At 39.1% G+C, this 14,565-nt stretch overlaps 1 protein-coding gene and 1 long non-coding RNA gene across 7 annotated transcripts in view; one reads left to right on the top strand and one right to left on the bottom strand.

Annotated features, from left to right (window-relative positions):
- KYAT3 (kynurenine aminotransferase 3) overlaps positions 1-12,226 on the top strand; it is a 339,825-nt gene extending 327,599 nt beyond the window's left edge. For 5 of the 6 annotated variants that reach the window (XM_083743487.1, XM_083743485.1, XM_083743488.1 and 2 more), the window contains 10 exons: positions 536-685; positions 1,742-1,828; positions 2,551-2,676; positions 2,775-2,895; positions 5,120-5,196; positions 6,205-6,294; positions 7,732-7,918; positions 8,820-8,893; positions 9,541-9,627; positions 11,003-12,226. In XM_083743487.1, the coding sequence (XP_083599613.1) occupies positions 536-685; positions 1,742-1,828; positions 2,551-2,676; positions 2,775-2,895; positions 5,120-5,196; positions 6,205-6,294; positions 7,732-7,918; positions 8,820-8,893; positions 9,541-9,627; positions 11,003-11,059 (1,056 nt within the window). In that variant the 3' untranslated portion in view covers positions 11,060-12,226. Of the gene's footprint in view, positions 1-535; positions 686-1,741; positions 1,829-2,550; positions 2,677-2,774; positions 2,896-5,119; positions 5,197-6,204; positions 6,295-7,731; positions 7,919-8,819; positions 8,894-9,540; positions 9,975-10,345 lie in introns of all 6 variants that reach the window. The other variant, XR_014565405.1, reaches the window with a different exon arrangement.
- Positions 6,778-14,299, bottom strand: LOC310846668. Its single transcript, XR_014565434.1, has 4 exons — positions 13,028-14,299; positions 11,009-12,462; positions 9,504-9,634; positions 6,778-8,831 (listed from the first exon to the last, which is right to left on the bottom strand). It is a non-coding gene; the product is annotated as an uncharacterized lncRNA (long non-coding RNA).
- Positions 14,300-14,565: the final 266 nt, after the last annotated feature.

Genomic DNA, 14,565 nt, shown 5'->3' with positions numbered 1-14,565 from the left:
GGTTCATCCTTGTAACTAAGCCATGGTTTATATGCAAATACAGCCAATTCCTTTCTTGTTCTTCACCATGGTGCAATATGAGCATTCATCAGAGGGTAGTTACTCCTTTTTCAGTGACCCATGAATGGCAGTATAACTGTTTCTAGAAATTTATATGTGTTACGAACATTTTTGTTCCACATTATTTTTTCTTCAAAGGGTCACGGTCATAGATCCTTACTGATAGTGCACACAATTCCCAGCTTGTGATCTTGCACAAAGACTCCTATTCACTGGAAGGCTGGCTGTGCAGAAGAGATTCCATGTGCACTGTGCCTTATATTGTTTTTCTTGTTCAGCTCACTATAGTAGGTTCTCTCCTAGACGTGATGACAGTTTCTAATTGTTTAAATCTTTAGAATGGTATTTCTAATTGGGTAACTCTGTTTTGTGCATCAGCCATGCTAGATTTGGCTAACAGACAATACTGTATTATTTGTCGGTTGTTTGTTATTAACTGGCATATGAGTCTATGCATTTTCTTTTGCCTTCATAGGGACATCCTTCGTTGGTGAAAGTCTTGTCCCAAGTGTATGAAAAAGTTTGTGGAAGAAAGATTGATCCGTACACTGATATCCTGGTGACAATAGGGGGATATGGATCTCTGTTCAGTGCAGTGCAGGGACTCATTGAAGTAGGAGATGAAGTAAGTTTTGTGATGCATCCCAGAATAAAAATAACTCTCTTCTATGAAAACATATGTGTTTACACACACACACCCCCTTAGAACATGGGTAGCATTCCATTAGTAAGTGATCAAGCCTACTCAGAAATCCTTTTCCTTTGCAGCTTGATGGTTTATTGAAGGGTAGAGAGCTGACTTTTGTTAGTTTTGGTTGAATAAGAAATCAACTTTGAAGCAGGGCTTTCTTTTTTTTTACCTGTCAGATTCCTATGCCTTTAAGAGTATGTTGATGCACCTTAATTTAGCAGATGAAGGATTTCTTGGCATTGGGATAAAGTTATAGAAAAAGCCTCAGCTGCTTAACTATTGTGCATTAGGTTGCTGTTGAAGGCAGGATAAAGGGACTAGTGTTGTTCTTTAAGCAACTGTATGTCTGAGATGAATTGTCCATCAATCTACCACTTAATTATCAACCTGTTGTAAATTAGCTTCCTTGGCTACTCCCTGGTACAGCTGCAAAAAAGGTGCTTGTCCTTTCAGATGCCTAGAACGCTGGTCCTGAATCCTTCAAAACTTGAAATGTTTCCCAACTTCAAACCCTGTTCTTTTTTTCCTTGTAGAAGTTTGTCAATAATGGGGATCTATAAGCACTTAGGGTAGGGTGGGTTTTAAATCAATAGCCTGCCTCATTTGGGGTAAAATTGGCAATGAAGTGATAGCTAGCTAGCTTTTGATATTTTGTCTTTTCACTTTTGCTTTATGTGTCTCCCACATTCCTTCAGTTCTTCTGCCATTATTGTAAATCTTCACTTATTTCCTATTATCCCCAGCACACAAAAGCAGCCACTGTGAAGTAGCAGTGGCTGCGGCATTTACAGATATACTTAAGAGTTTTAGCTTTTAATCTAAAATGCTACCCCGTGTTTGTTGACAAGAAGTACTTTTAATGCAATGTTCTTTCCTAAATATATAGAATTAGCATTGTATCAGATCAAATGCAGGTTCTGTCTTTGAAGAAAGGTATAATATAATTTTGTTATTTCTTACTCACATAGTTTTCCTATATGTTTACTTTAGGTGATAATAATAGAACCCTTCTTTGACTGTTATGAGCCAATGGTGAGGATGGCAGGAGCCAAGCCTGTTTTTATACCGTTGAGATATGTGAGTGTGTTTAGAATATTATTATAATCAGATTTTATTTAGATAGGGGAATGAAGAGAAGTGTTGCACCTTGCAGTTTTTCATAATGAAGGTTATTTCTTCCCTAAGTTACTCTGCTTTGTGTGCTCAGTGAGAAACAGAATGGATCCAGTAAACAGATTAATAACAACAAGAAAGCCATGTCTCCCAAAAGTCTAGAATTAAATGATAGAAGCCCAAATAGGAGATGGGTTTCAATAACTTAACTTAAGATTGCTCGGTGGCCTTGCTTTAAATGTGAAAGCCACATTAACTTTCAAAAACTGAGGGGTGTGAGCAGGCCAGCTAATTAATTTATTCAGCTTCAAGCATCCTTAAGTGCTTTTGTCTTGTAACAGTATTTAAAGTGGTACTTAAAAGACCACAGTGGTAGATGGTAATTCTGGTCCCCCCTGGTTTTTTATAGTACTAGTTTTGGATTCTTAGAAATGCATTGCTGCTATATGGAACACTTAATTCTTTTATTGATTTTGATGGCTAGATCTAGTGGGTCAGAGGAATCATCACTGGAAAGTCCCAGATGATATGAATGACCTTTTTTTTTGTTAGTGATCAGAATTTGAGATTTCTATTTTATTCATGTATTTTGTATAGTTGAATGATTCTTAGGATAAGATCACTAGTGGAATGTTTAAAGAAAGTTTATTTCAGCCTAATAAAACATCTTTCCCCCTATAACTCAGAGACCTGCAGCTGGAGAGACTGCATCTAGTGCGGACTGGGTCTTGGATCCTGCTGAACTTGAAAGTAAATTTAATTGCAAGACGAAAGCTATCATATTGAATAACCCTCACAATCCTATAGGAAAGGTGAGATTCCTGTTTTTAAATCTGCCTGCTAAATGTTACAAAATGTCAGCTCTGATGATATTGATTAATACATTGTTTTCTTTCTCTTTCTATTTTAGGTCTATGCAAAAGAAGAGCTCCAGATGATTGCTGATCTCTGTATTAAATACGACACCCTGTGCATCAGCGATGAAGTATATGAATGGCTGGTATACACTGGCAATAAACACATTAAGATAGGTATTGAATTGTATGGTAGTCAATGGGAAACGTATGTGTACATTTCATTCAAGTTGTTCCTTCTTTCATATGTATAAAAATAGTTCCTATTCCTTGTTGAGTTTAAAGTTACAGCTAACCTGAGAGAGCTACTTGCATTATTTCGATTATCACCCAGTCCTCCTAAAGTATTTTCTGCCCCTTCAGTTTGGTATAATCTATATCCTTGATAAGTATAATGCCCATTACTTCCTCAAAATCTAGAGGATGTTGATCTGCAATGGACTCATCACTGAGCCTTTGAAAATTAAGCAGGATGCATTCAGAAGCTACCAGCATTTTGAGACGTGTTAGTTTGTAGACTGGAAATGGGCAATAAAGTATTGCTGCCGGATTAAAATTAGGTATTTTATAAAAGCTCATTAATAGTATTTTATAGACTAGCTATAATTCTGAAGTATACGACTATATTACCTCATTAAAATGAATTACTTTTGTATTTCTCAGTTTGCAGCTCCCATGTTTGACATGTAATTTCCTACTGATCTTAATATTTGTACAGTCTTGAATGTTCATTTAAAATCACTTGTATGTAAATAGTCATATGTATGAGCACTTTGGATGCCTTAATGCATCTCTGTCCTCCAATGGACCTTGGCGGGAACGGGAAAAAATCTATTATTTCAGTTGCATACTCAACTTACCATATGGGAGAAGTGCATTCCTGATGGACACAGGCATTTTTATCACCCAGCAGATAATATGTACAAAACACTCTGCTAAACGATTCAAAATATAGCATTTGGCCATCAGTGCCTTTTCATTTGCTCACTTTTAAGCAGATCCCCAAAACAGTTTTCCAATCTATTGTTGAAACCTACAAACCATTAAACCTACAGGCAAGCGACAGTTATTTTATAAACTAAGCAGAACTCTTTCCCCCCAAGAAACCTTATTTTCTCTAGCTTGTATAACATGCACATAAAGATTGTGCAAAGAGGAGAACACAAATCCTCTCCCTAGAGGCAGAGATGTTCTTGTATTAAGCTTCACGTATTCCATCAGCTGAAATGACACATTGCTCGTGAAAAATGTGAAATGAATATTGCATCAATTTACAGCATCTGGTGGTGGCGGCTCTCTAATATTTATCTAATAGAGCTTGCCAGTGATAGATCATAAAATCAGCATAGTATTTGTGCTGTCATCTAGGCAGTTTCCTCTGGTATAGAACACTTCGTCATTTCTCTTATCTAGCTTGTGCAAAACAGGAGCTTCATGTGACTAATGATTAGGGTTCCGCTGGCAGATTTAAAGATTGCATATTGTAAGCAAGGATTCTTCTGGCGTCTCAACAGGCATAGTGCTTATTTGGGTAATATGTATGTATGTAGCCTTACTAACAGTTCTTGGTGCTTGCTCAGATACAAAAAATACATTCTATTCTTCTGTAGCTTAATACAATGAAGGTGCTTGTCCTTTGTTCACAAAATATTTACTCTAAAAGTCAGCTGATGGATTGTGTGACTCCCCAGCCATCTTCTGAAAATGAGTTGGCTAGCTGTTTGCTCCACAAATTGATAATCTCTTGTTTTGTTTAGATTTGCTAAATGTAATTGCAGCCCATGGTGATGGCTGGAATTCACGCATTACAGAATGTGTTCCCTTCTCCTTGTCTGCAGCACATAGCATCACTGCAGCACATAGCATTACTTGTCATTTTCCTCCATTGGTACCCAATGATGTCAAGTGATGGCTGGACAACCTGATGCTGCCACAGCATGAGTTAATGCTGCATCACCTATAACTTGTACCTCCACCCTAACATGGGTTGCAGGAAAATACTCTTACGGGTTTTTAATTTTTTTTATTTTGGATGTGTGTGTATTTTGTGTGCTACACCGTTATATGGAATTTAGGGACAATTTCACTCTTTCAGTTCAATACCAACAACAAAGAGCTCATCTGAATGACCTGATAAAATGATTGAGATTTCTCTCTGGTGTGGACATGCCCTCATGTGCCACAAGATGCCTGAATGAGGGTGTGAGTAAAGGAACAATGTGCTGTCAGTACATACCCATTTAGTTTGAACATAATGAAGCCAGCTTCATACTTACCCAAAATAATATATGTTCTTTTGTAGGATACATTAAAACATACCTATTTATTGTTGGAGAGGTAAAACTTGTTAGCTCTGTTCATATGTAATTAACTCTTGACCCTTTTCTTTCTTTTTTCACAGCTACTTTGCCTGGAATGTGGGAAAGAACAGTAACTGTAGGAAGTGCTGGGAAAACATACAGTGTAACTGGCTGGAAGGTAAGTGAACAGAATAAGACATAATGCAAATGAAGAATCATATATGTTGAAGTACCGCTGGGTTGATGTACCATGGAGAAGGAGAGCATTTGCAAGCTTTCACAAGCTATACGAAACACGTGCAGAATCTGTATTAAAGATTAACCCCTGACATTATAGAAATTCTAGATGCCGTGCAGACAGGAGATTCCACTCCTTAGAAATCCTACTGTTTACATTTTGAACAGGCGGTCAGTATGTACGTTATAAACAGTAAGCCTTTCCAGTTTGCACATCTTTTGAAGACCTTGTGCTTGCTATGTCAGTTCCAATGTTAGATGCAGAAGGTGGTGGTTGCTGGGGGCACGTTTCTCATGAGAAAATCAGGCCAGGATCCAACAAACTACAAGGAGACAACTGCAGGTGCACTAAGCTCTTTTGGGCTTCTTATCCCCACTGCCTGACTGAAAAGGTATCATAAAATGTTGGGGGCTTCCCCAACACAGGAAAATACACATGGGGTTTCATCCAGAAACAGAACCATGTAAAGTCCCATGTGTGTATGCAAACATAGTACCTTAGGCATGGGTATGTAGCTCTCTCTTGGAAGCAGAGTTAGGCAAGTGCATGCTGTAACTTCAATATTGTGCGTCTTTTGGTAATTTTTATTTTGTGAAAACTATAAATACAATATGTATCCACAAACAGGCTCATGCACAGATAAATAAATGCACCCGTGCTTAATTTTTGTAACATTTTTGGAGAACATAATTTCCATTTTTCTTGGCAGGGATTTATTCTAATTGCAGCGCAGCCTTTTAAGTAGGGACACACCTTGCTGCCCCTGGGGAATAATTATCTAAGCCAGGCAAGAAATCTTTTATAAACTGGAAGAGATGGGTTCCCCCCCACTTCAAGTTTGTCAGTAGTCTACCACTTTAAAATGTGATTATTTCCATGTTTTTCAACTTTTATAAATGTTAAGTAAACAGCCAGATATTTGTTACAATTTATTTCTTTTTGTTGAAGCTTGGCTGGTCTGTTGGTCCCCAACATCTGATAAAACATTTGCAGGTGGTTCAACAAAATACACTCTATACATGCCCAACTCCATTACAGGTAGGTACCAAGCCATGCAAAAGGTATTGTAAAGAGCATGATAGTGTAGGAGGTTTGAGCCACTAAACATAATTAAAAATTGACTAATAAGGAATCTATTTGCAGGAATTGCAGATGAAATTAATACTTGAGCATGTTGATCCAATATAGATTAGCATTTGAATGTCAATAATTTGAACATTACGTTATTAGCAGGAGAACAACAGACTCAAGTGATGGGAGTTGGGATGAGTGATTACCATTGTATATTATACATACTGCCATGCATCTGATGTGTAGTGAAATTCTCATTACTGCTTCGCAGGATGATACAGACAACTGCCTTATACAGTGGTTACTTGGACCCTGTGGAAAGTTACTGTTTGGCAAATGTTTGTCTCTGTGCATCCTTTGTCTAGATTGTTTTCAGATCAAGGTGTATATTTCCTAAATGTTTGGGGTTTTCTATACTATGTGGTAAGAAAGGAAGATCTGTAGACTTCATTCTTGTTTGTGTTTGTTTATTGTTGTTGTTGTTGTTATTGTTATTATTATTATTATTATTATTATTATTATTAATTTATTAATGAATTACATTTGTATACTGCCCTTATCCGAAGATCTTAGGGCGGTCCACAACATAAAAACAAGAATAAAACCACAAAGCACGTGATAATAATAAGTACAAAAAAACCCCCACAATACCCCCCAACACATTTAAAAGGACCTAGACTGTTATTCAGCCAAAGGCTTGGTTGAAGAGTAATGCTTTCGCCTGGCACCTAGAGATGTATAATGAAGGCGACAGATGAATCTCCCCAGGGAGAGCATTCTACAAGCAGGGAGCCACTTAGAAAAAGCCCGTTCTTGTGTTGCCATCCTCTGGACCTCTCGTGGAGGAGGCACATGAAAAAAGGCCTCAGAAAGACCTCAGATGATGATTGCAGTGTCTTGTTAGTTTATATGGGGAGAGACAGTCCTTGTGGTATTGCAGCCCTGAGCCATTTAGGAAAAGGAATGAGAAATTCTCTATAATTTATATGTCATTATTAAAGCATTAAACATTAAAAAATCAGATACACATTACTTAATTAATCACTGAAAATTAAGGTATTTGACTTTTTAAAATCTCATACTTGAAAGGAAATACATCTATTTTAGTGATAGATGTGTATCCAGCAATTTTAGAAGAATTTCCATCTGCCTTCTCCCCCCCCTTGACTGCTAAACCCAATTGACAATCTTATTTTTACTCTTCACTGACTTTCTATTTTACTAGAATGATCTGTTTTATTATGGAAAAACTGATAATTAGATTCTAGATATCTGAGCATTTCTTTGGATACGGCATTTCTTATTAAAAGTGAATCTTCACAAGGTCTGTTTTGTGCCTGCCGCTTTTTGATAATGTGCTTAAATGTGTGGTCCCCCCCTTCCTTTCCTGATTTGAATTTCCAGGAAGCTGTGGCACAAGCCTTTTTGATAGACTTGAAGCGCATGGATGACCCAGCGTGCTACTTCTATTCTTTGCCTAGAGAGCTGGAAGACAAACGAAACCGAATGGCTCGCATGCTCCTGGAAGTTGGGCTGAAACCTGTTGTTCCAGAGGGAGGATACTTTATGATAGTTGACGTGTCTACATTAAGTAAGTGAAGATTTTATTCCATGGCCGGAATGGGGATGACGACCCAGTACTGAAGCTGGGAGAAATATACTATGAGCAAAAGGAGGGCTACAGTGTGTATGTTTTCTCTTCTGAGTAACAAATATTATCACAGACATGGTAGGTGTCCTGCTGCACTTACAGCAGAACTACGCAGCAATTACAGCTTGTTTTTGTGTTGCCCTTTCTCAATCTGTAAGAATCCCACCACCACAAGCAGTCAGTGATATGGAACAAGGTGGAAAAATACACAGGCTAACGACTTCATGATGTGAATTTTTCATTACAAAGAAAATGGTGGTGTGCCCATTGGCAGCAGACCCTTGTTATCGTAATGTCTAGCTCTCCCCTTAGAATGCAGCTTAAGAGCAAATTCCTGGTACTCTGGGGAGCAGTCCTGGGGAAAAAGCAGATATTGCACTTTAGATCTTACCCTGGGCTCCAGATTCTTTCCATCTTGTTGTTGTTGTTTAGTCGTGTCCGACTCTTCGTGACCCCACGGACCAGAGCACGGCAGGCACTCCTGTCTTCCACTGCCTCCCGCAGTTTGGTCAAACTCATGCTGGTTATGCCTGTTGTCTTTGTCCGTGGAGTTTTCTTGGCAGGGATACTGGAGAGGCTTGCCAGTTCCTGCTCCAGGTGGATCACATTTGGTCAAAACACTCCACTATGACCTGTCCATCTTGGGTGGCCCTGCACGGCATAGCTCATAGCTTCTATGAGTTATTAAAGCCCCTTTGCCACGGCAAGGCATGAAGGGGCCATTCCATCTACAGTTCTGTAAAAAAAAAATCTCTGCTGAAGTGCCCATACTGGGTAATGCCTTTCTTTTGAAAAACTGCAAATCTTAAGGTGTTTTTTACCTCTTCTTTTTGTTTTAAAGATGTAGATCTGTCTGACATGGAAAAAGATAAACCTTACGATTATAAATTTGTTAAATGGATGATAAAATCTAAGGTAAGGATTGGTTTTATTTCTCCCTCCTACTCTTTGCTCAAATAACTGTGTCTTTAATTCTAACATCTAAGTGAGACTATAAAACAGGTGGCCCTGATGTAGGGGATTGTGTGCTCATTGGAAGGCTGCATACCCATTGCTAGGCTTGCAGATCTCTTCCCTGCTTCAGCAGAGATATAAACCCTTTACTGACATCTGCTCTGTGGGATTTGCCTCTGCTAGGCTAGTCTGTGTCTAGACACAACCACTACTTAAAGATCAGCTCCTTTGCTAGGAAGATGAGGGCAAACTGCTACCCCAGGGTGCTTCCAGAATGCAACATTGCAGAATTCCTACATGGAAAGCACTTGAAGCAGTGAAGGAAATATTGCGGCAATCTGTTTGTAGCTTAATTTTGCTTCCCAGACCGTGCACATAAAAAATCCCACGTGTGAAATGTTCATCCATGTTCATCCACGTGTGAAATGTTCATCCATGTATTTTGCACATGCAAATTTTGTTAATGTGTGATGTGACCTTAATTAAGCTCTTGGGCCGCAGTCTTTAAACTCTCACAAAGATACAGTTACTAGAGCTTCCAAGAGCTAAGGTTTAAGCTGTTTTAACGTACCTGCTGAGCGTGCAATTGTGCTTTGTGCTTTTTAAAGAAACTGTCAGCTATTCCTCTCACCTCCTTTTGCGGCCCTGAGACCAAAGAACAGTTTGAAAAGTACATACGGTTTTGCTTCATCAAAGTAAGTTCTATAGCATGTGCTTAAATCAAGCTTAAATGTTTTAAGTCTTAGCAGGGATGTTTGTTTCTATTAGTACCAAAACTTATATCTTCTCCTTTCACTTTTAAGCAGTTTAGATAACTTTTTGATATTGCTCCTAATAATAATTTTTTAGGGTATGATCATATTTTACATCAAGGCGGGCAACCTCTTCTCCATCAAGGAGTAATCTGGAAACAAATCTGGATATCATTAAAATTAATTTCATTTACTCCCGTCATCCTCTTCCCTCCCCATTTTCTTCCTCCTTCCACCCACATGAAATTAGGTCAAGAGACACAAGTTGCCCACTCCTGATCTAGGTAAAGGTAAAGGTACCCCTGCCCGTACGGGCCAGTCTTGACAGACTCTGAGGTTGTGCGCCCACCTCACTTAAGAGGCCAGGGGCCAGCGCTGTCCGGAGACACTTCCGGGTCACGTGGCCACGTGACAAAGCTGCATCTGGCGGGCCAGAGCCGCACACGGAAACGCCGTTTACCTTCCCGCTGGTAAGCGGTCCCTATTTATCTACTTGCACCCGGAGGTGCTTTCGAACTGCTAGGTTGGCAGGCGCTGGGACCAAGCAGCGGGAGCGCACCCCGCCGCAGGGATTCGAAACGCCGACCTTTCGATCGGCAAGTCCTAGGCGCTGAGGCTTTAACCCACAGCGCCACCTGTGTCCCACTCCTGATCTACATAGTGCTTTTTCTAAATAGTCACGGCCCAGGATTCCTAATAGTTCTGAAACCTAGGCCAGTGTGGGTAGCAGTTTGTGAATGAGCTGAGTTTTTAACTAGGAAGCCTCTACTTCATGCTGTGAGCCATGATATGCTGGCTTCCCTTTATTTTTTCAGGGATGTGATGATAATTAAAACAAACTTTTCTTCTGCTCCACAGATTGACAACTAGATTGGGCTGGGTGCCAACTGCTGTATTGTCATAGGAGTGGGGGACTAGGTGTCTCTGAGTGCAACTCAACCTCACCAAACCATAGCTAGAGTTTATTGCTGGGGAAATGGGGCACATTGTAGATGTTAATAATAATAATAATAATAAATTTTATTTATATCCTGCCCTCCCCAGCCGAAGCCGGGCTCAGGGCAGCTAACAACAATAAAACAGTACAACACAACACAACACTCTAAAATCATTCATTATAAACTTAATTCAGTTAAATTTAATTAGCCACTGGGTAGACATACCAGGTATTTGCATGCATGCCACGCCACAAAAAGTACCTAATGAAGTTGTTAGAACTGTGCTTCTGTGGATTTGCAATCTTCTAGCAGTAAAATGTCTTACGCACGTGAAGAATATTTCAGTTCTGATTTTTAACTTTTGTGTTCATTGTTGACAGAAAGACAGCACCTTAGATGCAGCAGAAGTGATCCTGAAGAACTGGAAGAAAGATTGACCCAGAACCTAACCTCTTCTGCCATTTCTAAAAATATATGCTCAGTCATACATTTATAACTAGACCTGGAATGTCACATTTCAGGTTACCCTTTCTAAATTGCACTGTGCTGCCATCTGCTGGATATTTAATATTAATAATGTGAGCCAACATACTGGTTTTGACATTGTAAAAATTATAGTCTGTTTTCCAAAATATTCAGTGGAAACCTTTTCCAGCAATCTTCTTTTCTACTTTTCTAAATACACTGAAGTAAAATCTGTGCAGGCTACATCCACCAGAGCCCTGTTCTGTGACCTACTTTATACTTGTACAAATTATTAATGCGTTTATTGCACCGCTTTGGGTTTATTTTTGTCAAACAGCAGCCTTTCTGCAATCCAGACAAAATACTGTATGAGGACATTGAGTGTGGATTTGTGGGCAGAGTCCTTGCTTTACATGGCTTGGCCAGCCAAGGGTATAGCATAGTAGCAGAGGAAAGGTGGCACAGGTGGGCATGGGAGCTGGGTGTTGGAACAGGCAGTCTTTTCATTCAGTTGTATTGCTCATGATTAAGTGTGTGTGCATACACACAGATGCACACAATTCTCAAAAATGAATAATGCCTTGCAATCGGAATGAATAAGAAATGAGATCTGTGCAGTATATTTTCATGAATTCTATTGATTGTAGAGGAGAATGGCTATGGAGATGAGAGGTCAGATTGCTCTAGAGTCTGCGTTTGCCATTTCCCCTTCTTGTGTAAATAAGGCAAGCAATATTTTTTTTTGCCAGCTATGCAAATGACACACGCTACCTCGCATAAACTGGATATAATTCTGTCCCCTCAAATTTTACCATTTTATTTTACAATTAACAATCCTGGGGGATCTGCTAGATATATTACTTAGAATCATAGAATTGGAAGGGATCCTGAGGATCCTCTAGTCCAACTCGCTGCAATGCAGGAATCTCAGCTAAAGCATCCGTGACAGATGGCCATCCAACCTCTGCTTAAAAACCTCCAATCTTTTGAAGGGGTCCATTCCACTGTCAAACAGCTCTTATCACCACGAGGTTATTCCTGATGTTTAGTCGGAATTTCCTTTCTTGTAACTTGAAGCCATTGGCTTAGGTCCTATGATTTGATTTAACAAATAAATAAAAGTGAAAATTTGGCATAAACATTGACTGCTTTCTTTCACTGATGTTGTAAACAAGCAAAATAGTGTATTCCTTAAACTTGCCAGAGAAACAGGTTTACAGAAACAGATTCTACTCCCCTCCCTTTGCTCAATTTAAGAAGAACTAATAAAGAAAATTTGGAAATGATAGCTTCATAGGACTAATCTTAAAACAGGTTTATAGCCTGATTGTGTGCATGTTTGGAAGGATTTCAGTTGACCATCCTTCAAAGTAACCTAATAGCCGGCCAGATGGTGCCAAAGAAGGATCGAACATTCTTTTTGTACGCAACAGCAGCAGCAAGGATACTTATCGCTAAGAAGTGGAAAACTCAAGATCTACCCACGCTGGAAGAATGGCAGATGCAGCTGATGGACTATATGCAACTGGCTGAGATGACTGGCAGAATTCGAGACCTGGGAGAAGAGAGGGTTGAAGAAGATTGGAGGAAATTTAAGACTTATTTACAAAAACATTGTGATTTGGTGGAAAGTTAAGTAGGATGTTTGATCATAAATAATTGGCCACCACAAAATCGGATCAGAATGGGATGTAAAGTGAGATTAAGAGAAATAAATTTGCAGAGGACTATATTTAAATAAGCGGTTATAAAATTTGCAAACTAGATGATAAATTGCATGGAAAAAATCTATGATGATGAAAATGGCAGCGGGAGATGTGAGGAAGTCCAAAGAAGTTATGAAACTCTGTTGAGATAAAAGTAAGGTTGTTTATTGTCTTTGTACTTTATTCTGTAAAAACCCCTAATAAAAATTTTATTAAAAAAAAAAACAAAGTAACCTAATAGGATTGTAGACCTTATGAAGTGAGGTATGCCTGTTTACTCAGAAGCAAGTCTCACTGTACTCTGTACCTGTTTACTCCCAGGTAAGTACATCCTGCATGTTTCTTTTAAATCTATACTTACCTGAGACTTATCTCATAAGTGTGCATAAGATTCCAACCTCAGGGTAGTATTGTGGAGAAGATGAACATATGTCACATACCTGTGGACACAAAGTTAAATCCTACACAAACCACTGGACAGTAAATCCCATTGCAATTGCATTTGCATTGAGTGAGCCTTGCATATAATTCCAGCTAAGCACAGAACTGCCAGCCATCCCTTATTTCAGAATTTGACAGTTTTATATCTAAAACTTTGGATTATCAAAAAAACTGAAATGGATAGAAATGGTTTTGTAAGCTTGATGTAATATGCCATGTAATATTTACTTTTTCTAGCTTTACTGGTTTTTTTAAAAGTTGTTTATTTTATTCTGCAGTGCTGCTCAGAAATTGCTACAGGACAGTTAATCAATATTGTATGCAATACAGTATAAAATAAAATTAGATATCATTTAACAATAGTGCTCTCCTAGCCCTGTCACCCACTTGTAACCTCACAGAAAAATGTGATATTTGATTTCAGGAAAGGATTTTTTTGTTTCATTTCGTTTTTTACAAATTGACAATTTGTAACTTCAGAGGATGAGTGGAAAAGGTCAACAAGAGCTTGTTTTTGACAACTTCTGTTGGCAGGGGATTTGACAAGAGTCGGAAAAGACGCGTTTTGTCATTCATCTGATTTTGCTAATGTAGCTTACGAAACACCCAGAAATAATAGTTACGGGACTCAGAAGGCAACGTCATGGTCAGATTATAGTTCAATATGTGCTAGGGCTTGTTTCGGGTTGTTTGCTTTTATTACGTATTTTGTGTTTTTATATTGGATTTTATGTTGCAACCAAGTGTTGCATGAGCTCAGGTCTAACCAGATCGCTGAGAGATGGTGAAGTCCCCAGGTGAAATAATGCCTTGCACCACTTCAGACTGGGGAAATTGGTCACACTTCTGAGTTAGCCCTACGCCGCCACCTCTGTTAAGAAAGGAGCCTCCCCATGCTCTCCAAATTTCACCTGCCTTTGTTTCCAACCCAGCTGCTGGTTATAAAGTAAAAAATTATTCCTTAGTAGTACTTGCACCTGCTTTTTCCTCCTGCCCTACCCCTTTCTCCTTATGTGTCACAGATTGCAAGCCCAAGGGTGAGTTTTTTAAAAAATTAAATTTTAGGGAGCAGTTTTGCATGGGCGAGGTCGAGAGGGGCAGTTGCCCCCATCATTAAAAACCAATACAAATGTGAGGTTCTGCCCCCTCCCAATCCTGACCAACCCCAGTGGGGTTAAAACTACGGTTTGTTTTTTTTTAACAAAAAAAAAAGGGAATTTATTAACGGGGAACATTTAGGAAAAACAGAGAACACATTTGCCACCTTCTACTTTTAACTGGGTGGCTATGACGACTCTACCCATGGAAAGGAGGAGGCGTCCTGGGAAAAG

The sequence above is a fragment of the Podarcis gaigeae genome (assembly GCF_964106915.1).
Source record: "Podarcis gaigeae genome assembly, chromosome: 6".
Lineage (NCBI taxonomy): Eukaryota > Metazoa > Chordata > Lepidosauria > Squamata > Lacertidae > Podarcis > Podarcis gaigeae.
The sequence above is the reverse complement of the archived record's forward strand: the minus strand, read 5'-3'. Positions and strand labels throughout refer to the sequence as shown.